We start from the raw sequence: 24,477 nt of genomic DNA, 5'->3' as shown, positions 1-24,477 counted from the left end.
TGGTATGAAGTCAGTCTGTATTTTTGCTAGAAGGCTATTTTTAAAGCTGACATTTCTGGCTATGTTTTCAGGTAGATAACAAATTCTGACAAAACAATTTTACTTCAAGTAGCTGTGCAGAGAAAATATACATCTAGCATTTCTTCACACGAAAAAGATTTACCTCTGAGGCATCACAGCTCCTTGGAGTGATACTTTTCGTAGCTGGCAGCCTGCAGGATGAAGGTTGAAATTCAGCCTGGTTTGATGCAGTCACAGATATGTCACTGACCTCAAGGGGAGCAGGATTTCGCTGCAAGCAAGTAGCTTTTCCAGCTCTAAACAGAAAACTTAATACAGAGCTAGGAATAAAACATAGCTGCATGAGTTTTTCCAGGAAGATTACTCCTTTCACTACATGTGAGCACAAAGGATAGTTTTAATCTGTTTTCATTTTGTAGGTTACCTTCATGCTATCTTTCTGTCCTCATTCAGGGTGACTGCTCTTGCAATGAGAGTGAAATTAAATACCTTGTTTTGAAAAGGTAGCCTTTAGCTTGCTTTGGCTTTACCATGTAAAATACGTCTATTGCTGCTCTAATGCTTCTTGGTGTTGGGAAAAATCGATGTGTGGAATGGATTGTGTACTAAACTGATGAGCAGGAGAAAATCCCTCTTTAGAGCTTTTTCACAGCTTGGATGTGGAGCTCTTGCCACCTCCATCGGCATCTCTCTGGCCCGAGGGTCTCCCAGGGAGCAACGATTCACGACAAACCAACATGGTACAGCTTGGCTGGAGGCTAGGAGATGTGTTTTAGGCTTCCCTAAATCCCCAGGTGTGATCAGTAGTCACTGCTGGCACAGGATGACTCCTACTTCTGAATGTTGGGAGTTTAAGCAAATTAGTGTCGGTATTTACCACGAAGACATCTAGCTGTTAACTTGTGCTTGCAAGTAATTACGCAGAGTTGTTCTCTCCTGCTAGCAGGGATTAAAATGTGGCCATGATTAGGAGTGTCCTGGCAAGGAAACCGCGGTGCCCGTTCTAATCTTATTAGCTGCACTAGGTGTGCTTTACTTCTCCTGTAGTTCGTTGTTCTCATCACTTAGTCCCTGGAAAAAAGCTCCTTGTAGATTTTCCTTGTCTGTCGGTTTGCATCCACGCTGACCAGCACCGCCTCCCAAGAGGTGTTTCTGTTGCCGGTGATGCTGCTTCGGGGCTGGAAGGGGAACATAGGAACGCTGGAGCAGTGTCTGTAGGAAGACAGGGGCGTGAGCAGCCTTGCCCTGCGGGCGGGCGGGCGGGATGCTGCTGGGGGTGGCAGCGCTGGCGGGGGAATTCCCGCCCTGTCCCGCGGACCCGGCGTTGCCCCGCAGCGTGCCGCGGACGTGGCTGCTCCGGGATGCTCTTCCGAGGTGTCCAGGGCTGGGACCGGAGTTACAATTTATTGTGGAGTCATATTTCCAGGTGGCAAAGCTGAAACGTGTCCCCAGGAAACCCCCGTTCCAGCTCGGCGTCTGGGGGGAAAGGTCTCATGTCGGCATGTGACGCGCCTGGCTGGGTTTGGAAGCGGACGATGTCAGCCGGGAAGCTCCCGGTTCCCCGCGGCGGGGCCGGGCGGCAGCAGCGTGCCGTGTCCCGCGGCGGGGCCGGGCGGCAGCAGCGTGCCGTGTCCCGCGGCGGGGCCGGGCGGCAGCAGCGTGCCGTGTCCCGCGGCGGGGCCGGGCGGCAGCAGCGTGCCGTGTCCCGCGGCGGGGCCGGGCGGCAGCAGCGTGCCGTGTCCCGCGGCGGGGCCGCTCCCCCCGCGCTCCGCTGTGGCCCCGGCCCAGCCGCTCCTCCGTAGCCGCGGCGCTTCGGGTCTGTCCTTGGGAGAGGCAGGCACCGGCGCCCGCGGAGCCGGGCCGGGCCCGAGCGGTGACCGGCGCACGGCAACGCGCCGTAACGGGGCCCGGCTTTCTGCCTGCGGGCGGGGCGGGGCGGGCTGCCGGTGCCACCCCCGCCGCCCGCCGGGCCCGCGGGCTCGTCCTCTGGCGGCCGGGCCGGCCCGGGCGGGCGGGCGCGCTCGGGGCAGCGCCGCCAGCCGCTGACAGGCGCGACCTTTCATAAGACGGCCCCCGCCATTGGCCGGCTGCCCGGCGTGTCGCTGCAACGCCGCCCGCCATTGGCTGGCTCCCGGCCGGGCCGGGCTGGGCTGGGGAAGCGGCCGCGCTCCGCGAGTGCCCGGCGCGGGGCGGCGGGACCCCCCGGCGCGTTGTAACCTGTCTCTTCTCTCTGCAGGTCGGTACTCAGAAGTGCCTTTCCTGACGTCTCTGCTGCTTGGGACCGCTTCTAGAGCAGCCGCTGCTTTTTGCCTTGCTTGCTGCCAGCTAGACTGCGACGACAGCGCATCGCCGCGCCCCCGGCCAGACACCCCGCTGCCGCCCGCGCCGGGAGACGGGCGCTGCCGGCCTGCCAGCCTGCTTACTGTAAAGTAAAAGTGTGCTGAGAAGGTCAGAGATCTTCTGCCCGAAAATCGAGGAGAGGAAGGAAAAAAAAAAAAAAAAATCCCGTCTCGAGCGTAGCTCTAAACTGCTGCACCTCTCTATGCCCAGCTAATCGATCCCGGTTGCACCGCACAGCCCCGCTGCGCAGCCCGGCTGCCTGGAGATTCAGCCAACTTCCCCGGGAGCAGCTGGGAATTCCCGCGCCAGAGGGTCGGCCACGTTTTCATGCTTGCAGCGCGGGCTCCGGCGGGCTCAGGATGGGGTGCTGAGCGCCAGGCGGGCCCGGCCGCGCCGCTGCACCTGCCCCGAGCCCTGCCCCGGGCCCCGCGCCTCGGCCGCTCGGCGGGGCCGCGCGCGGAGCTGCTGCCGGCGCCGCTCCCGGGCTCTGCGGCCGCCCCGAGGCGCAGGCACTTCTAGAAACGGGGAGCCGGGGGGGGGTGGGTGGGGGAAAAAAAGTGCTCCGGAGGTGGCCCTTTCATCGTTGCCAGTTTATCGGTTCAGCTCCTCGTTTGTCCGTTCTCTTGGAAATTGTACCTACCTGTAAAATCTAAAGATGGCTGTTAGTGTCACGCCGATTCGGGACACAAAATGGCTAACACTGGAAGTGTGTAGGGAGTTCCAAAGGGGGACTTGCTCACGGCCAGACACGGAATGTAAATTTGCACACCCATCGAAAAGCTGCCAAGTTGAAAACGGACGCGTAATCGCCTGCTTTGATTCATTGAAAGTGAGTAAATATTATGTTGTTTTAAGGGTATGCATTTAATGAAAGAAGCAGTTGTAGCCAGAGAGCCCCTGCAGCCCAAAAGGGAGTGATTGCTGGTTGCCAGCAGTGGGATGTTTCGCTGCTGTTATTTTATTGATGCTTGTTGATTTGTTTTGCTGTTTTCCTTGGGGAAGGATAGGGGGAATGAAGGGAAAATACTCCTGGCAGGCATCAAACCCTCCCATATAGTGCTTTGCCTCTAAATTACTCTTTGCTTGTAGCTGGAATAAAGGGCACTTCAATTAGAAACAGCAAAGTCACTGTAAGGATTCTTTGTTTTTAATAGCACAAACCACGTAAGCAATATGAGGATTTATTTCCATCTCGTAACTACCAGCGGGTTCTTGGTGTCTCTGGACAGCTGATGGTGAATCTTAGAAGAGTGTTTTCCTCCCTGGGTTATTTGGATGTCTGTGAGCAGCCTGCTTGTGTTTCTGAGTTTGGGACTGCTGTGGTTATCCTGCCTTTTTCACAAATGCACTTGCTTACAGGGAGGATGATGCTTAGCAGAGGGCAAGGTGCCCTGGATGTGCAAGCAGGGCTGTAGCAGAGGGGGTGCAGCCTCACCATGATTTTTAGGGGGCAAATCTGAGTTAGGTGCTGTCAATGTGAGGCTGTTGGTTTACTGTGGCTGTAGTTTCAGTAGTTAGTGTTGGATTGGTGGATCCCAGCCCCTTCCCTTCCTTTTTTGATTAGTTAAATAACCTTTACCTTTAAAATACTCATCCCACAAACAGTACAGCATTAATTCAGTAGAGTCATAAGAAATCAGAAGTTGGGAAACGGAAAGATGCCTGTCAGATTTTCTGCACTACAGTTTTCACTTCTTGGGACCAGGGCCTGGGAAGTGGAGCGGGGTCAGGGCTTGGGGGTCAGGCAGGGACATGCTGAGGCAGGGGGGCTGCACTGTTGGAGGGGGCTGCACTGTTGGGGGAGCTGCAGTGTCGGAGGGGGCTGCAGTGTCGGGGGGCTGGCGGAGCAGCCGGGCCCCAGCGTGGGGCTGGGCAGGGGGCAGGTCACAGGGTTTGGTACCAGGCCTGCAGCACTGCTCAGTTTCAGAATGTGTCGGGGGTAGAGAGTGAATCTTTAAAATGCTCTTGGGCCCGAAATACCAGCCCCACCACCCCCAGCCATGTTTTAACTTAGGGCAGTAAAAATGCTTTTTGTTTCTGCATTCAGATTTATTTAAAAATTACAGTTATTATGATGCACAGGGTGGGGAGAGAAACTAGTTTTAAGACGTGGAAACGTTCCTGTGCGTTCTCAAGTGTTGATGTTGGGAGCCGTGCTGGGGCTGCCAGCGCCGATGGGGAGTCCTGGCCCTGAGGTATCGCCCTCGGCAAGGAGCAGCCCAGGGCCTCTGATGGCAGGGCCACCATGACCACCACCCCTGGGCAGCAGTGAGCCCGCCTGGCACTGCCTTGGCATGTTGAGGTGTGGGGCAGCCACTGTGGCCAGGACGCTGTGCCGTGGCCGGCCGTGCAGCAGGCTGCCCCATGGCAGCACACCTCTGCAGCAGGGCCTGGCCCGGGCCTCCACCTGCACTGAGTGAGGGGCAGGGCTGGGTGGGCTGCAACCAGACCCACGGTGGCCACTGGGGCATCCTCCCCCCTGAGCTGCTGCTCAGGCACAGGGTGCCATGCTGGCCTTGAGCTCTCCAGAGCAAGGATCAGCCCAAAAGGTCGAAACAAGACACCAGTTAACTGAACTGAGTCTCCTGTGCTGCGGGGGCATCACCTGGGCTTGCTGTAGGTCAGTGTCCTCCTCCCACGTTTCTGACATCCACGGTCACTGGAAGGGTCTTGGCACCTTGCTGCTGGGTGAGGAGGGCAGCGTGGGCTTGTGTCTGGATGAGGGACAAGCTGAGGACCAGCCAACTGTCCCCATCCCTGGCAGCACGGGCAGGCTCTTCTCTTGCCACCAGCAGGGCTCTTCCGTTTCCTTTTTTAAGGCAGGAGATAATTGCTACCTTTGTGAGGAGCTGCAGGGTGCACCTAGAACAGCTGTAGGGAGCAATCCAGCATTGCATAGCTCCACAGGCTCCTGGTGTGCAGGCAGTACAGCAGTGAGGTGTGTGCTGGGAAGGAAACAAAACAGGGAATATCTCTTCTGGAGTTCCCTGTCCAGTCCGCATGGTAGGAAAGCAGTCGCTGGGTTTTGGTTTTGTTTCACATCTTTATCAGTCTGTGTGTGTGCTCGGCTAAACAAGCACCAGTTACGTTGTTGCATTTTCTGCAGTATCATAAACTGTAGATGTTATGCAAACAACTTAGGGAAATGTACTGGGTTTGTTTAGGCCCTGTAAGGTCAGCTAGTTTACCGAAGGAAAAAAAAATAACATTGTTTAGGACATTCAAAAGTAATTGTTAATATTTCAGTAGCTCCGTGTAGATGTAACATCCTTGCTCTTTACTCACATAGCAGTACATCTACAAATTGACCTTAATGTTGAAATACCAGGTTTCTGTGTAGAATTAATATTAGCTAAACAGCTGTTCCTGCGTGTCTCTTGGCCATAAGGCATGTTTAGTCACTGAGTGTTTCTTCACAAACTGTGAGTGCACCTTTCACTCGCGGGGCTCCCACGGACGCGTGTTGGTGTCTCTTGGACACGCATGACACTGGCTGCCCGGGCCGGGTGGTTGGTGCTGCAGCCCTGGCTCTCCAGCTGGAGATGGCCAGTGTGCTCTGCTATATTTAGAACACAAACAGGCAAAGCAAACACTTTCTGTGGGGACCCCGTGAAATGGCTGCACCCTTCAGCTGCCTGCAGACTTTGGCCTCCAGCCCAGGTGTCCTCTGCACACGTGGGGCGGGGACGGGGCAACTCATCTCTGCTCCTGGGAGATAAAGGTGCATTTCAGAAGTGGAGCTTTCGCCTGGGTAAAATGCTTTTCTTTTTAAAGTTTTTTTATCCCCTCCCTGTGAAAGAAAAGCAAAAACTGGGTAGGTCTAGAGCAGAAAGAGAGGGGCATGCCCAGCCCCAGGTCGTGCTGCTCCCGCAGGGATGGTGCCGGCGGCTGCTGGGGAGGGGGGCACGGCAGCCCTGAGCGCTGGGCAAGGGTCCCCTGGAGAAACCCCTGGGCACCCTGCAAGTTCTTACTTCTCAACTGCTGACTGAGGAGTTGCTGCATGTTCAGGAGCAGAACGAGGGAGAAAAAGGAAGGCAGGGATTCTCTGACCCTGGCGGGGTGGTGCAAGGAAGAGGTCAGGGCCATGTCAATCAGAGCAAGATTTTATCATCCCTCTGTTGAATACCCGGTTTCTTAATTAGGCCTAATGAAATCTGCAAGGCTGTCCTTAGGGTAGTGCGTTAATCAAGATAAATGTGTGTGGGATAATCTAGCCCTTAGATATTAAGAGAATAATTTTAAAACAAGAATGATTATGTAGTATATTCAAATTGTGCGCTTGAGTGGCTGAGTCAGCTCCAGCTCTGCATTGTTTAAATGTTGTAGGATTTTTTTCCTTAATTTGGATGCCCAAAAGCCTGTTAAACTGTCCACAGCAAAAATAAGCTCTCGAGTTCCTAAATCAGGAAACCAGTTTGCAACAGAAATTAGATTTTTAGCATAATTTTGAACCATTCTTCTTCATTTTTTGCGTGGAAAAAGATGCTTAAGTAGGGTTCATTTTTTAAATTACATTAACTTCGTCATATGTTCCGATAGATGAGTCATCTGACGCTTCCTGAAAAATGAGATAAAGATGTCTTAGCCATGGGGAGGTGCATGTCAAGTGCAGATCTCACAGGCGGCTGCAGTTGCCCTCAGACACCCGCCGTCCTGCCTGCAGCTTGGCCGGGCATGCCATGTCCTTGGGCTGCCACGCTACCCTGGGGTCTTTGAAAGTGTAAAAGCAGTGAGGAAGAAGGTGGGCACAGGGTGTGGTGGTCTCAGACTCTTTTTCAGTGCTGCCTGGGTTCAGCAGCCCCTCTGTCCGGTGCTCCTGCTCTGCAGGTGGTGGCTTTCTGCGGGGTGGAGCTGTTGGGATCCAAATCGGGCCGGTTGGAACTGATGGGAACATCCCAGCAAGTCAATGGGCTTGGGGAGCAGTGCAGGAGTTGGGCTGGGTCACAGGTTGTCCCTCATGTTCACCACACGCACTGCAACTTTCAAGTAATTTTTTGCTGTCTGAAATGATGCCCCTGCTGAGATGGCTGCTCTATGCTTCAATTGGATGTCCTGATGGAATGTAAAAGATTTTTCCTGCTCTTCCTTCACCAGCTGAAAAGTTTTGAACATTCACATTTCTCTGCTTTCTTTTGTAATTCTAATAACAAGTTAGAGACTGGAAGTCCAAGTGTTTTCACTGGTGGTGGCTGAGTTTTGAAGCTCTGGTGCCTGGTGTCTGAGATCCACTGACACACAGTATTTTATCTTCTGTTGTAGAAAACCTTATTTTTTTAAAAATGAAACTCCTGAACTCTGTGAAAGTGATAGACCACTTTTTACTGAGAAGCCTTAAAAATATATAAACGCTTTATTATAGATGATCCCCTTGTTCCTGACACCTCAGAGATGTGGCAGAAAAGAAAACCACAGGACGTGCATTTCACTAAGAATAGGAGAATGGCAGATCATTAGCTTTGTCTCTGCATTAATTAAGGGAGAAAAAAAATATCCAGAAACATAGAGAGCAGTTCAGCAGGTGCCTCCTGAGTAATTTTAACTTTGGGGGTCCAGCATCACTTCAGTGTCAGGCAGTCATGTTTTCCAGGGTGCAGGGTTTGGGTTGGCTCAGGGGCTGGGAGACAGAGTCTGTCTGATTCCAAGGAAACTTATAAAGCAGTAAAAAGAAAGAAAATATAAACAGTGTTCAAATTCCTTAGATCCAGTTTGCCATTTTTCTCCTCCTCAGCCTGTACATCTGCCAGTAGGCTGAGCTCCAGGAGAGGAGGGAAAGTGGCAAATAGATTGGGAAAATGGTGCAATTGTTAGGCCGAGTGGCAAATAGTCCATTAAATAAACCAAACAATCGAAACCACGCGTGTTCCTCTGGGCGAATATAAATGGCATTTTGAAACCTTAGCAGATATTCAGACAAAAGAGTTACAGCTCACTGCAGTGTTCAGAGTTCATATTACAGTTTCAGCTCTATATCTGCAGGAAGAAATTAAACAGGAAAAGCATTTCTCTGCAGCATTTGCACTGTGATTTATTTATTTTTTTAGAGGCTGTACATAATAGAAACCAGTGTCAGTTTCTGTTAGGAATGGTCGGAAACTCTGCTGGGTACGGTCAAAATCAGTCAAATTCTGAACTGATTTGCAGGGAAAATTTAAAGATGCATAAAACAAGAAAACCTGATGTCAAGAATATTCAGCCATTCATCCCAAGTCTTCAGATGAGTGGTCAGGAGGAGCCTTGAGGCTCCTTGCCCGGGATGACTCCAAATATCTGTTGCTCTGTTTTTCTGAATACAGATGCCTTGTTGCCAAGGTTCACTCTAGAATCTGTTGCAAGCAACAAATTGCATTGAAGACAGAGTGATCACATCTGTTTTTTTAATTTGGAGAAGCGTTAACGTGTTTTGGTTGGGAGTGTGAGCGTTCGTTAGGGAATATCTAATTATTTAACTGATATGAAGTACCCAGTGAGGTAGTTGGAAGCAACTCCAGGATTTTGTTCAAATAGAGGAAAATATTAACATGTGGTAAAGTGGATTTTTTTAAAAGAGGAATAATAAATCCAGCTACTTCATCTGCAGGGTGCAGCGGTGCTGCAGTGCTTCACAGCAGCAGTGCCAGCTGTGGGACACAGCAGCTTCCTGAGCTCCTGCTGTGCTAGCAGCAGCGTAGGAGACCTGGAAGGACCAGACTCTGTGCTGGAAACTGGTCATCTCCCCAGGCAGTGCTGGTTTGAGCTCCAGGAGCTCTGACATGTCCTGAGCGGGAGCTGCCTCAGGTCCCTGGCAGGACAAGGGGCTGGCAGGGTCACAACAGAGCAGTCCAGCATGTGCCCCCTGCCCAGCTGGGCCTCATCCATCCGTGGGTGGGCAGTGGGGTTTCCCCAGGGTGTCTGGGTGCCCAGCCTGGGGCTGAGATCTCCTCCAGGACTGGGAGGCAGAGCTGCTGTTCATGGACACTGCCTGGAGAAATGTGGTCCCTGCTTCAGAGTGAGCAGAAGCATCCCTGGATGTAGCATTGTCACATTGGTGTGACAAATAGGATCTGTTTCCTCAGATGGAGTTTTTTTATATCCCAGTCACTGCATAAGCTTCCTGGCTGATAAAAGTGCTAAACTCAGCAGCCTTCTGCCCCCAGTGTTCTTGGACTGCCAGCTCTCCACCCTGGAGATCCCGCAAAATTCTCTGGCTTTTCAGAGATGGGAGCACTAAAGCTGCTCCAGTGGGAGCACACTGGTACTCCAGAAGTTGCTGAAAGGCTTCAGCAGGAGAGTTGGAAGCAGCTGGCTGGGGTAGGGGGTTTGGACTGAGATTGCATCTCAAGTGCTCTTCAAGTCCTGTCAAGTTCCTGGAAAGACTCTTTGGCTCCAGATTCCTCTGGACTGTTCCTAACTTGGTGAAGTAGTACAGAGGGTTAGCAAGAAAGGAATGGACTACTATTTGAAGAGAGGAGCAGTTTTTTTAGGAAGCAAAGCCTTTCACTTTTGTGAGCATGTGATTTCACTGAATTTGAATGGGATCATTTCCAGGCTTAAATATAAACATGAATAGTTGTGGGATTGACTTTTAAATCTGAAAAAGGGAAATGGCTGTGGGGACAATTTTTGGGTCACAGCGCAAAGAGGGGCCGTGGGGATGTGGGAGGTGGGTGGCTCTGAGGCCACCTTTCTTGGGGAAGATGCAGGAGCAGATGTGCTGTTGACCAGAGATGGAAGGTGGCCGTTGATGGCTGGGGCAGGTCATAAGCCAAAGGCAGCTCAGGTCCCAGGGGTCTGCAGTGTTCCTGGGAGGATTCTGGTGCCAGCCTCTGGGCTGGGTGAGGGAGGGGTTGCATGTTTATACTGAGGGAAATCTGTCCAGCCTCAACTGGCCCATGGAGGGTGTTTTCACTTCACAGGAGCCTGGCAGATTTTTAGCAGTGTGTGGTAGCTAGCACAGCAGTGTCAGGAGCAGCATGCATTTTTGCTTAGTTTGTTAATGCAGGAACAAGAGTACACACGTTTAATGGAAGTCTTTGAAAATGGCTGATGGAAATACAGGCAAGTTAGGGAAAACCCAGACTGGGCAAAATGAGTGATTAAAGATTTCACACCCAAACTAGACACTTCTCGAAGGAAACTGAAGAGTCATTTTGTTGTTTTTACTAAGTTCTTGGTTCCTGTTATTCATTGAACACTGAAACTGCACCTGATGTTTTATGGAGCACAGTAAGATGCTTCCCTTGCACAAGACACGCAGGCAATGGGTGGATGGATACCCAGGGATATATATGGCAACTTTAGTTTAAAATAAACTACCTGAGAATGCAAAGTTCTTTTTGATAGTGGAGTGCAAGGAATTTTTTAATAGAAAAAAGAGTAATTTGTGATGTAAGTATTTCCCACTGATGCCAGGAAGGGGGGGGGCTTGTGGTAGGGTTTGTTGTTCAGGGGAATTTCTCACTTGCCCAAGGGTTCATTGCACAGGAGTGAATGTGTGTGGAACTGCAAACTGGCAAAGGAGCCTCTGGCAAAAGGGACAAGCACATTGTCAACAGAATTCAATGTTTTCATCTTTTCCTGTGGCTCGACTGAACAGAAGGAGCAAAAGGGGGTTTTAGAGCAGTGGTACCACACAGCTTCAGGTAAAGCTGGCTTTTTTGGAAACCATTATAAACTCTATACAGCATGAGTTAAAAGGGTCTCTGGACTGTAAAGTTAACTCAGCTTTTCATTGCATTGAAAGTAAAATTCTGCACTTTCCCACTGGTACTAGCAAAGGTGGTACCAGCATAGGATTGGATGATAGTTTAAAATATTGCTGGAAAAAGTGTTTAGAAGAATTTAAACAGGTATTTTTCCCCAGTAACAAGTAAGTTCCCCAACTTATTTGTAACAGCTTATTTGCAAGTTGTATTTTGTGTTCAGAAAACACTCCTTAGGAAGATGAAACCTAGAGGCATAGATGAGTGTGATAATGTTGGTGAGAAATTCACTTTTCCACATGCAATTGTTAAACAATAGCAACAACGCCTAATGGCAACAAATCAAGTAAATTATATTTTAAATAGAAAACTAGTTGCACTAAGCAAGGCCCTTGTTCAAAACTGAAGGTGGTGTTACTGGAGGGCTGAAACAGAGTGGGCAGGGGGGAGCAGCCTGGGCAGTGGGATCTGTCAGCTGGCATGGAGCAGTTTTCCTAGTGACAGGAATGAGAGAAGAATGGGTGCTGTCACATAGATTGGAAAACAAGCCATATAAATAGCCTGCATAATTTTTCTGAAATCTCTAGATACCTGTGTGAGGGAGAAGGGCACAGTGATGATACACAAACCAAAACTAAGTGCCTTCCCAGTGTGATGCATCTGACTTCTGTTTGTGGGGCAGCTACCTGTGTCTTTACAGGGAAGGGACTGGCAGAGGTAAGGATGCCACTGTGGGAAGGCAGACATACCAACATTTTGGCAACCAGTTTATTAGATCATGGATTACTGTGTTTAAAGCTTTCCTGGAACATTACTTTCCTAAAGCCTGGAAATTGACTGAAATAAGCTAAATTGTACACAGAGTCCAAGCCTGGTGTTGACACTGGCTTCTGCAGAGGTGCTGCTGGGGTTCCTACTCTGTTTTTTTTAGTTATCCATTGTGAGTATAAATTGACATGGCTTCTTTATGACAAATTGAGCAGCTCTCCCTAAGGAAAGGTGCCAGTTTGTACTGATTGAAGTCCAGAATACCAGAATTTCTGGCTGCTTTTTTATATCACATCTCCTATTTGAATGATGGATGGCTGGATTTTATACTTAGGAAAAAAAAAAGGAGAAATAGAAACTTCATTGCATATAAACTCAAATATCTCATACCCTCAGGATCTGGAACAGACATATCATGAAGTGGTTAATCATAAACAACGTTCATTCAACTCTCATCATGTTCCTGCCCCTGCCTGGGGCCTGGTCAGGAGTGTGGGTGTCAGGATGGTTCCTTGCCTTCACCGCTTGGTCCATGAGGGTGATGCCCACAGGGTGGGCTCTGTGTGCCCATGGCACAGCAACAGGTCCTGCTGGGCTGGCCCCGGGGGGTTAGACCTGCCATGGTGCCCTGGGGCCTCTGCCTGTGTCACTCCCTGGGGTAGCTCACCTGTGAGTGTTGGTAAAGTTAACAGAATGGGAGCCATGAAGATTTAGATGAACAGAATGTGTTACAAGCAGTTTCTTTAAAAATACATCCAGCTGCTTGTAGAAGTCTCCTTCTCTGGAGACTTTGAAGACCTATCTAGATGCCTTTCCAAGTGATCGTCCTTACTTGTTGTTGGTTGGTTTTTTTGTTTATGCTTTTTATTGGTTTTGGTGTTTGGTTTGGTTTTTTTTTTGTCCTGCTCTGGCAGGGTGGTTGGACTTGATGATCATCGGAGATTCCTTCCAACCCCTAATATTCTGTGATTCTGTATCATTTCAGCTGCTGCGGGCAGGACTTTGAATGCAGCTGCTGCTCCTGCTCCTTCCTTTTTAAAGTATTTCTTGAAATAAGAAGTTTACTTAATCTCGTTCTGTTTGGTATATAAGAAATTCAGCCAATTTTCTTGGGTCTGTTTTTAGTTGCTTTAGTACATCAAAGATGTATTTTTTCAGGAGGTTCCGTAAGGAGGGGGTTGGTGGCTTTGTTTTAGTTCCAGGCTGTTGGGGTCTCTGGGGGCTGGTGGCTGTCCCCTCTGTGGGTATGAGGGGTTTCTTGTGCCACGGGAGCAGCTTTTTGGGGATGCTCTGGTTCCTTCCCTGGGATGGCCGTGCTGGTGTCCCAGTGCTCCCAGTATGGCTCCCCAGGAGCCTGTGTGTGACCCTTCTAGGGAGCCAGGCAAACACAAGTAGATCTGGTATCAGAATTGTTCTGAGGTTCCAGTGGTGGATTTGGATTCTGATAAAAGTGTTTGGCACCCAGAGGTTTGTTGTTTGTTAATTAGCTGTGAGCAGACAGGCTGGCAGTGCTTGGGAGCAGCAGTCCTCTGGTGCCTGTGCTGGGCATGTGCGTGCTGCAGGTGTTGGTAGGTATTCATAGATAGCAAGAGGTATTCCAGCTCCTACACAATTTACTGAGCCAGTGCATTGCTCTCTCTGGCTCTGGGTCAGTCTGTATCATGGGTAGGTTTTAAAGGCAGGCTGGTCTTAAATGCTCTTTTGTAGTTGCTGCCTTTTTGGTGCCAGTTGACTGGCGTGCAGGAAACCAGAGAGAGCTGCCCCCCTCCAGGAGTGGAGGGCAGGGAAGGGCTCTCCTGATCCTCAACATAAGCAGGGCTTTGGGGTAAGGATGGAGTTTTGTTCCCTCCAAAGACATGAGGGAAACAGCAAGTGATCTGAGTAGACACCTGCTGACTCTATTTTTTTTTTTTCAGGGGTAAAGCTTAAAGACAGTCAAGTAGAGGAAACACAGGAGATGAAGTGTTTGATTATTTTTAAAAGACCTATCTTTCAAAAAGGGCCCTTAAAGTAATTTGATTTTGATTTCTATTTATGTTCTTCTCCCTTATTAACTGCACTGGTTTCAAAAATAGTTGAGCTTGGCGTTAATCTATTTTGTTTCACATTGATGTTTTTAAAACTTAAACTTCATGAGGTAAATGACACTGCCATGATGACTTTCTTGGTTTTACACTTTATCTGCCACTGATCCAGAAGGGCTCTGCAGCTGGACTGTCCCTTCCCTGCCTGGCTTTTTTCTGTCTGTGTGTGCTGATAAAGCTATGGCTGGTTGTGGTGGGTGTCTGTGTGGACAGGTGTTACTGCTGCATGAGTTTCTGCAGTGCACCAGATGGCTTGTTTTTAACACTTTTTGAAAAGTAATGTTTTGTTGACTTTGTTTCCCATGTACGTCGCTGGGGACCAGAGGGAACGGCTGTCAGCCCCTCGGGAGGTGTGACAGTGACACTGTCCTGACACTCAGAAGCCACCTCATGGTGTGAGCTGGCAGAGTGACACTGTAGGGTGTCACTGCTAGGAGTTAAGGCTCCTTTCTGCATACAACATCAGTCGGTGCACCAAAACACAGCCCCTGGCCTCCCAAAGGCTGCAGTGTGTCCTTGCTCACCGGCGCTCTCGCTGGGGACATGAAGGGGCAGTTCCCTCGGGCTGAGGGGGCTGGTAGTTTGTGAGGAGAGGGAGTTATCGTCCTGAGACACCCTGTGACCCTGCCTGTAGCAAGGAGATAAACTGGGGCCAGGGATCACTGGGGAGGCATCCTCAGGCACCAGCAGTTCTGTCCCATGTCTCCTGAATTCTTGACCTTGCTATGGATTATTCCAGCAATTGCAGCAGCTGGTGCCAGGTGACTCCTCCAAATTTCTTTCAGGCTGCTTTGGTTTGTCCATTGGCTTTGATTTTGTATGTAAAAAGAAGCCTTCGGCAGCTGGAAGGGTCCTTTGTGAGTGAAGAACCTCAGCTTTGTGCTTAAACAAATTGAAAATAGCAGTTGCTAAAAATACATCCATATCTAATTTTTTAAACTTGGAAAGCACTGCTAGATTTTACTGCTGTCTGGTGTACAGGAAAGGGTCACTTGTCCAGCACCATCCACAGCTGCTTCATTTTTTTCTCTCTGTTTTATTTAAATGACAAGTAGTTGAATGTATTTAAGTGACTTCTTGAGTTCTGTTTTGATCACCTGACTAATTACTCAGGTTCTGCTCCTGAACTTTGTTTCAGGAATGTCTTGGCCCTGCAAGCTGGGCGAGGCAGGGGTTCCCAGGGTGCTGCCACTGCTCTGTGGACTGAGAGGTGTTTGCCTGCAGGAGGCTGGGCCCTGTGCTCCTGGCAGGAAAGCTGTGCTGAGTGCTCACCAGGGGACAGGGAGCCCTTTCCAAGGGCCTGCCTAGAACAGGATCAGGTGCTGTTGGTAGGACCAAGTCCAGGAGCACGTGAAGGCATCAGCAGTCAGGGTCCTCCTTGCTCTCCGGCCTTGCTGCCATTACTGTGCAGCCGAAGGAGGAGGAGGATGGTGCTGGTGTGGCACCTCCTGGAACAAGAGTGGGAGCAGCCATGGGCAGCAGTGCCAGCTCTCCCTCCAGCCTTCCTCCTTTCTTTTTGTCTTGGCTTCTGGTCCTGGCTGCCCTTCTCCCTCCTCTTCTCCATCCTCCTCCAGTTTCTGTGGCAGGAGTGGATGGGCTCCAGCTCTCACTCTTGGAGAGGGAAAATTAATTTTGCCAGCCCTGCTGAGGAGCCTGATGTTAAGTGGCTTTGTTCTTGTGGAGGGTGTGTGCTCATTAAGTGTTGTCTTGTCCTTTGCCCTTGGAGGGGACATCACTGGCTGTGGGGAGCAGCACATCTCTGGATCCCCTGAAATGCCTTGCTGGGGCTTCTTGGGTTTGGCAGTACTGGTGGACTTTCACTTGAACTTGTTTTGTTGTAGGGAGGTTATAGTGTAGAAAGTTCTCATTTGCTCTTTAACTTTTCTTGTTTTACTACTTTTAAAGCCACTCTGGTCTCGCTAAAAAAAAAAAAAAAAAAAAAAAGAAAAAAATGGGGGAGAAGAGGGGAATTTAATGGCGTTTTTATTTCCTTTTAATACTCAGAAGTGAGTTGTTTCCTTCCTCATAGATCTCTGTGAAACCTACTAGAGGAGAATTTAGGTCCTTGAAGAGCAAACACCTGTAACACAGCTCTCCAGCCCAGCCCCGAGGCCGATGCTCTCATCTCTGCACTTTGGTTCTGCCTCACGCATGCTGAACTTAGGGAAGAAGTGCTTCTCACATGAGATCATGATACCCTGGTCTTCCTTCTGAATGTTACTTTTTGTTTCATCAGTTCAGTTGGCTCCCACACATGGAAAATACTTAATTTCCCACCAGCTCTGTGGCTGAGCACTTTAGGCGAGAGCGTGAAGTCTTCAGGCCGTGTGCGTGTTCCTGAGCTCATGGGCACCACAGATAGTATCTGCAGAGGTTGTGTTTGCTTCTTCTCAGAGCTTGTGGGAAAGGTGGTGGAACTGTGGAAATGTCTTATAACGAACTTAAACTGCCATTAGTGCCATTGCCACTTCCCACAGGAGGACTGCTTCTGTAGAGCAGATGCTCCCCTTCTTTTCACCCTGGCATTTGGGTTTCTGAACCCTCCTGCTGGGGTTGGAATTCCCTCTGGCCCTGAGCAGCCCTCTGCTGCTGTGGCCCTGAGCAGAAAGGACCTGGGAACTGTGCTTCCCTCCAGGGGAAAGCTGCTGCTTCTCTCTGCACAGTTTGTTTTTGTGACAAGACATTTCAATTGTCAGTGCCCACTTAAAATAAACAACTAAAGGGAATTCTGACCACAAAGCAGTATTTTGGCATATTTCGTGATTATTTAACTTTAGAAAAATAAATCCTGCCATCTGTGTTTCCCTCTAATTCATGTCCATTGACCTCCTCTATTCAACAACTCAAGAAAAAGAGCCAGGACAGATTAATCTTCACCTCTTTATTCCTTCAGAGCCAGATGCTCTGTAAGACCTTACAGATGCTAAAGAACAGTTTCTGCTGTTTTTATGTACTTTCTGCTCCTCTAATGTAATTGTCTCATATTCCATAAGCTTTTCTGAACTATCATTGCTGGTTTTTTCCCCCAATAGTGGATCTGTGCAACGGAGTAAAAATTACACATGTATTTGCTTTAACAATGAGTTGCGTTTTAAAAAGTAAAGCCTGTACAGGGGCTTTAGCAGAGGATGGAGGGTTCATGAGAGCAAGTGATGTTTTTTCATAACCTTAATTGTATTTGCATGGCACTGGTGTGGACAGCGTGGATACTATCTTTATTTGCACACTGTGACTTACAGTGGAGCTTTTGTTCTGTGGCTTCATTGTCGTTCTGTTTTGTGTAGAATGTGAGCAAGGCCAAAGCTCTGGTGGAAAAGCTCAAAGGGATACAGGGTGTGTGATTACAGCAGCACTGCTTGTTAGATACAGTTTAATTAGTGCATACATCCGTCATGCAGCTTTGTCTTTGTGAAATATTGATCTACAATATCAGTGTTATGAGGCCTGGAAAGCACTTAGTGCAGGAAATTATTCCAAGATGTGTGAAAAATAAATCTGTGCCTGATACAGGGCCTGTTGAGTCCAGCTTTGCTGCCAGATCCTGCCATCCTCCCACATCAGGTGGTGCAGTACAGAGGTCTGAGCAAGAAATTCTTCATGAGGATGTGTTGAAACTTCCAATTTTTGTTAGCATTTATGTCCCAGTGTAACAATTATTGGATCATGTCATGGTGTGTTGGTGGTGGAGCCAGACACTGACCTGAGGACACAGTGGCTGGACACTGGACTGAGCCCCTGCCTCGAGCTCTGTTTCATCAATGTGTGTGAAGGCAAGGCACAGCTGGCCACCACAAATTGGAAATGCAACAAAACTTTGCTGGTGGCTTTGGTGACCTCCTCCAGAGCAGGCAGGAACAGGCTGGGCAGGTGGACCTGGTGCTGTCTGGCTCAGCTGTCCCACTCCATCCCTGCAGAGCCCGGTGGCTCTGCTGCTGCTCTGTTCTTCCCAGGTCTGGCAGTCATGTCTGGAGGTCTCAGTGAGGTCTCCCCTCAGCCTCCTCCTCTTCAAACTAAACAATCCCAGTTCCCTCAGCCTCGGTTAAGAAGCTTTCCTTATGCCTCAGCACACACTTGCTAGGTGAGATAAACATGAGGCATCAGCCTTTATCTGCCCACAACACTTACTTTGCTACCCTTGCTTGCTTTTAACTATCCCTTTTCCTCCCAATATCAAAGATACCAACGGTTCTCCTTTTTTTGCCACTGAAATCTGAATTACTTATAAGACAGACCTTCATTGTAATTTTTAATGGGAATGATGGCTGTCCTGGAGGAGGGATGAGTGCCCTGTGCGGCGTCAGTCGTACCTGGCTCAGCTCCTGAAGCTGTTCTGTGGTAGTTTTGAAAGATAATGATAATTGTGGAAAATTAAATACTTGAATTCAACTGCTGTTTTTCATCCCTCCTTGGCTCCCCCGTGCTGAGCAGCTGTGGTGCTCTCCTTGCTTCGGAGGGCAGAGGAGTTGGAGATGTGGTTTCACTAGGTCACAGTCTAACTTCAGTCATTAACACAAGTCATTAGCTGGAGTTGCCCAGGGATGCAGCAGATCCCACTCTGTTTTCCAAGGGTTTGCTGCAAGCCGATGTCTGCTCTCTGGACCCTCCCTGCTCTGCTCCCCTCCACCTCTCTCTCATACGCCTTGCTTTTTTTGTCCAGAAGTGACTAAGCTTCCTGTTATTCCACTCTGTCAGTTTTTCCCCAATACTGGTGTCATGTTGAGCAATATTTGCTTGCCAGCAGCTTCCTCTGCCGCTGTCCCGCTCTGCCACGTTCCCACGTGCCTTTCACCAGCCATTCTTTGGTAGCAGCAGCACTTACAGTTGGCTCAGCTGGGCCGATATCCCCCAGGCCCAGGGGGTATAAAGAGAGTTGTGTACATAGAAGAGCTGTCACTGGTTGCTGCAGGAGTGTCCTGTGAGCCAGTGTTCAGGCTGCTGGGGACAGCTGCACTTTTTGGTCCTTCCTTTGAGCAGCCAAGTGGGTGCAGCCAGGGTGGGCATTGCTCACTTCTCCTCAGCTGTCCTGAGCTGATAAATGCTGCCTGTCTGTACGAAGGAATTGTTTCTGCCTCGCTGGAAGCCGTGGGCACATTTTGATTCAGAAAGGCTTTCCTCCAGATGATGGGAAATCAAATGTTTCTTCTCCAGCAGCAGCCCAGATGGAGGCTTTCCTCCTGGAGCTCCCGGGGCAGCACAGAGGTGTGGAGGAGGAGGATGGTTATCCGTGCATTGCCCAGCACAGCTGGCAGGGGGGGGCAGTGGCTGAAGGTGTTTCTCATAGTCCCTCTGGGTGTGAGGACCTCTCCCAGCCCCACCGGGCAGCCCTCTGCCCTGAGGAGGGTTGGCCAGGATGGACAGGGATGGCCGGGCAAGGACGGGCCCCCAGCGCCTGCCTTTGCTGGGACCAGTGGCAGCAAACTGCCATGGATACCCGGAGCTGCCAGTGTAAAAATAACCCATCAGGAGGAATAAACAACTTATTTTTGTGTATTAAGGGTGACAAAGTGTAACTGACTCAGGGCCTCGCCTTGCTCTGCCACCCAGGGCTTACTCAGACATCCCGAGTGTTTAGAAACAACTTGAGGCGTTTCCCTTGTTTCTCGGAAGGTGGGGTGGGGGCCAGTGGGACATGGGGCTGTGCTGGTGGCCCAGGAGGGGCTGCAGGCTGCCGGGAGGTGCTGCTGCATCTCAGAGGAGCAGGGGCTGGGGTCCTGCACAGGACGGGCTTGTCCTGCCAGAGCCAGTGCTGGTGGGCTCTGTGCCGGGTGCTGCGGATCACGCTGGTGTTTCAGCAGACTGCCAGGGATACAGAGCACTCAGCCTTTCTGAAAGTCAGCTGTTTTAGAAAAAAACCTGAAACTTATACCTAAATTTTTCAACTAGTAGTATTAGGAATGCTGCTGGTGCAATTGTATGGAAAGAGGAGAGTCTGTTCTGCCATGTGCCCTCCCCTGTCCGGTCCTCCGGGATACGGATAAAATAGGGATAAAGCTGCTAGAATAGTGCCCAGAAGAAACAGGACATGAAAAATAACACAGAAAGAAAAACAGAATTAAAACACTCATCACCCAGAGCTACAGCAGGCCTGGCTGCAGGGGAGAGCATCTCCCTCTTTTATTTCTTTTCTTTTTGATGGCACTGTACCACTGTAAAAAGTATTAATTGATTTAATTTGTGTGTGTTGACTACTTTCAGTTACTAAATTGCACGGAGCAGAACCCATTCCCAGTTAGGCTCCATGGATTTTATGGTGATGAGCAGTGACCATGTAACAAAGCACTCTCATTTCTGTAGGCCACCAAATCCTCCACGCTTCAAACTCCTCCTTTTGTACCTCACCCAGCAAACAGCAAGGACAGTGAGGAGGAGCAGTGAAGAGCGACAGAAAGCATTCCCTGCCTGTGGCAGATGGGTAGTTTATGTATTTTTTTTTTTAACCAGAGAGGTTTCCACAGGAGTTGCGTGCTGTGCAGCCAGCCCTTCCCCTGCTTCCTTCTGAAGGGATTCTGACTATTCCATTGCATAAAATGTACTCTTTTATATGGTTTCTAGTAATCAGTCTAACTCTAGAAGAATGATTTCACTCTTTGGCGGAATTTAAAGTTCAGCTAGCTAGGTGGAATATCAGGTTCAGCCAGGGCCAAAGCTAACAGTTTTACTGATGTTACAATTTTATGATGCCATAGAGCGGAAAAAGAGAAGAGCAGTGATTGTTCTGTCTTGCACATATAAAGAAAAATCCAAGTCTAATTTTCTGTCAGCCTGATCTTAATCTTTTGATGATTGTTCTTTGATTTTCACTTCAAAAAAAGACAGAACTAAGCTTTAAAAGAGGAATTTCAGAGGGGTAGGACTACTTAATTCCAGCCAACAGAAACTGGGAGGAAGGTGTGGGGCTGTGCCCGCTGGGTGGGTGGCAGCAGCTCTCCAGGCTTCAGGGGCGGTTGCTGATGTGAGGATGCTTTTGAGCTTGAGGTCTGTGCCTTGTCCTTGCTCATAGGTGCATGCTGCGGGATTCATTAATTCCTGTTAAACCACACATTAAGTGTTGCAACATTACATTGTGTCACTGGTAACTTGGTAAGTGTAGTAATGTCAAGCCCAGGGAAACTTTGTAGTTGTCTGAGGGTGGCCCAGGCAGCTTGGTGGGAAGTGGTGAGGAGCTGTATTTCAGACTGACCCTTGTGCTACACTGCTGCGTGATTGCCTGTTAATTACTGCTTTGTTTAGTGTACTCCTGCTTACAGCAGCTTCTGACAGTCCCAGCTCCATCAGTGCAAGCAGTAATTACCAGATGCTGGCATTTCTTGGCTTGGGATGCCGACCAACTATTTGTGTGGATTCTTCTTGCTCCCGTCCCAGGGATACAGTTGTACTAAATACCTGGGTGGTCAGGGAACGTGTCCCTGCCACCGCAGGCAGGTTCTGAGGGCTCGGGCAGGCTGTGCCTGCCTGGCCGTGGGGCACAACCCCTCTGGTGCAGCCTGGTGGCTTGGGTTTGCCCGTGGGACCTCACACTAGGAGCAAGGATAAACACTACAAAAGGGATAGACAGGCCTAAAAACTCTTATCGGCAAGAAAATAAATACATGTGTAATTGTTATGTAAACCATGTCAGTAAAAACCCCAGATGTGTTGATGTGTTGGCATGTTCAGGATCCCAGCAGTGATTTCCTGTGCCAGTGGTGTGGGGCTGCAGCTCCCACCAATGCTTCTGAATCATCCCCTCTCTGATAAAAATCCAGTCAGAAAATAATGACAGCAATTGACCTTCAGCTGGCTGGGGGAGGGCCGCTGCTGTACTGCTGGACAGCAGGAGACAGTTTATTGATGTGACATTAATTTTTGTGTGGCTCAGCAGTGACCTTGGCCATCAAGGCGCAGAGCCTGCCTGGTGCGGCACCGCTTCACAGCCCGTGTCCTCAGGTCACCTGTGGCCTCTGCCCTCCCAGCCAGGGGAGCCAGTGGGATGGAGGCAGAGCAGAGACCTCCCAGGTGTCACTACCTGCCGAGGGCCCTGCATAAGGAGGTGTCAAGAGAGGCCAAACACCACCTGGCTAAGACGGACTAGCCACAGTAGTGTGCTGCAGGTGACTGCCTGGGGCTTTGTGGGGGATTCTGGCAATGGAGTGACCACAGAACGAGCCTGCAGGGTAAGGCTGGTGGTTGCAGGATGTTGCAGAAGGGGTTTGTGGCGTGGGGGTTTTGGATACCCAAACAAAACTGGTGGGATTACTTGAATAGAGGAGAATGGGGCTGGGAAACGTTCTAATTGTCACTGTCTTAGTCTGCTCCCTTTGCAGTGTCCTTGTGCTTACACCTGGACACCAACATGGGGGATTTCCTTCTCTGAACGTGCCTCCACGCCGTGTCCTGTGGGAGTGTGGTGGAGCCTGTCACCAGCTCCTGGGGCTGTGGCTGTTGGGGTTTGCCTGGAGCCTGTTACCAGCTCATGGGGCTGTCACAGCAGCCCCACAGCTCCGTGGCACTTTGTGGATCTGTGCCATGAACATGGGATGTTTCAGTAGTGGGTGCGGTGTGGGCAGCTCCAGTAACTCCAGGGTGGCTGAGGAGCCACCAGCCTCTGCTGCTCCCCTGTTAGGTACAGGACTGCCCTCAAATGACTGTTGTTTGAAAAACAGGCACTTTGCAGAAGCGGTGCAGGCACAGCGGTGGGTGCAGCTCCAGCCTGTGAGAGCTGTTGGAGCAGAAATGAGATGCAGAGCTTGAAGAGGGAAATTAATCACATGTATAATTAAAGTGAATTTTTCTGAAAGCATTCTATATCCTTTGTAAAGGCTATTTTGGGTTGTGCAGTGGGTACATTGTGGATTGGTTATCAAGTCACTCCTGTTAGGAAGCAGCATGGCTGTTTGCAGCTGTACCCTGGGGAAGGCTGCTCAGGTCTCAGTCACCGCAGTTGCAGTGCAGTGGTGAGCCAGGGCCATCCAGCCTCCTGGGGCTCAGAGAGGGAAGTCTGCTTCCCCTGCTAAAGTAAACTTTAGCATGAAGAGCAGAGACTTCCCTCAGATGATGGCAATTTCTCTCTCTTGAAATCACAAAAACAAGAGTTTATTTTTAAACTATGGCAATTAAGTTTTAAATATAGCACCTGTAACAGAGAATTCTCCTGCGTATTTACCATGGGGTGAGGACACTAATTATCCAATTTAGATCACCATGCCAACCACCTCCCCTTTCACACCAGGTAGAGGAGACGTAAGATGCCAGTGCACTGCAAAAACAAATGAAAATAGTTACAACTGGGGCTTTTCTTTGTATTCTACGTGTGCATATGTCTACCTTAAAAGTTACCTTTGATTGTCTTACCTTGGCAAGAAGACTGTTCTGCTGGAGTCTGCAGGGCAGTGCTGAGCTAGGCAGGAGGCAGGGCGAGCGGAGCTGGGGCAGTGGGAACACCTTGCAGACAGCCAGGGTCATTGCTGAACAACTGTAAAAAGTGTACACGGTGTCATGCCTCTGGTGGTATCCCCTTGTTAAATTTGCCACAAATAACGCTGACCTGTGTCAGCAGCTCTGCTGAACGCAGCCCGTGCCTGTATGTTTGTTCCCACAGTTTGGATGCAGAGTTTAACAACTTGCCTGTTTTCTGTCGTACCACACCAGAACAAATTGGAAGCCTGAAAATATGGTTAAATATGAATTATTGCCATGAAACCCAGTGGGTCTTCAGCTTGCTGCTCACTTGTGTCATTTACGTGGAAGTGCTGAGATCCTAAGAGCAGAGGCTGTGGCAAAGGGACTGTTGTTCAGAGCGAGTCCCTTGCAAGAGGATTATCCCCTGGGAGCAGAAAGGCTGATCAAAGGCAGGCCGGGTGCCTGCAGCTGGCGGGGCGTCGCGTGGAGCTGCAGTGGGAAATAGATCAAATCTTGCCTGTGTTTTACTTGATCTTGACATGAAGTCATTCGTTTTACTCTTAAACTGTTAGTTATTACATGCTTGAGTAAGGATCATATGGATTACTAGGGTTTGCTCTGAAAGGATTTTATGGCTTTAGGAGTTTAGAGAGAGCAGTTTCTGAAGCCTGTGCTGGAAAGGTCTCGCAGGGTATAATACTGTTGTTATCCAACCCCATGGAGGTAACTGGCTTTTTTTTGGGGGGGATTTGGTTTTCCTGTATAGACCTGGAAAAATGCAATTCCTTCCTGACCTGCAGAACAGCACTGGCTGGGGGTGCAGGTGGAGGGTTATTTGAGAAGAAATCAGTGCCACTCTGTGTCAGTCTGCAAAGTTTGTGTGTCTTGGGAGTGGCAAATATAAACATTATCAATTGATACACACAGTGTGTATGTACAGACATGTGGATATACAAATATTTGTAATAGTAGGAGTATCAATCCTAAATTGTAGCGAAAGATTAGAAACATTTATATTTCTGTAAACTATTTTGCCTATAGCTGTTGTGGAGCAAAGATTCCAGGTGGTTTGGTAGCGTCTCTGTTGCCCACGTCGCTCTGGGCTGGATGGACATCTCAGTGACACCATTGCAGGTGCTGCACAGGAGGAGGAGAGTGCAAAGCACAGTGCTGCGGGTGTGAGTGTCCCTGTCCCCGTGCTGTTGTTC

General features: G+C 49.6%; 1 protein-coding gene across 10 annotated transcripts in view; it reads left to right on the top strand.

The window, feature by feature from the left end:
- Positions 1-24,477, top strand: part of MBNL1 (muscleblind like splicing regulator 1) — a 75,110-nt gene that overhangs the window by 13,664 nt on the left and 36,969 nt on the right. For 7 of the 10 annotated variants that reach the window (XM_051627031.1, XM_051627036.1, XM_051627030.1 and 4 more), the window contains exon 2: positions 2,258-3,190. The exons of 2 other annotated variants lie outside the window; for them this stretch is intronic. In XM_051627031.1, coding sequence (XP_051482991.1) covers positions 3,017-3,190 — 174 coding nt within the window. In that variant the 5' untranslated portion in view covers positions 2,258-3,016. Of the gene's footprint in view, positions 1-2,167; positions 3,191-24,477 lie in introns of those variants that run through there. One more of the 10 variants, XM_051627040.1, reaches the window with a different exon arrangement.

Source organism: Apus apus, chromosome 8 (assembly GCF_020740795.1).
Source record: "Apus apus isolate bApuApu2 chromosome 8, bApuApu2.pri.cur, whole genome shotgun sequence".
Taxonomy (NCBI): Eukaryota; Metazoa; Chordata; class Aves; order Apodiformes; family Apodidae; genus Apus; species Apus apus.
Note: the sequence above shows the minus strand (reverse complement) of the source record. Positions and strands in the feature narration are given on the sequence as shown.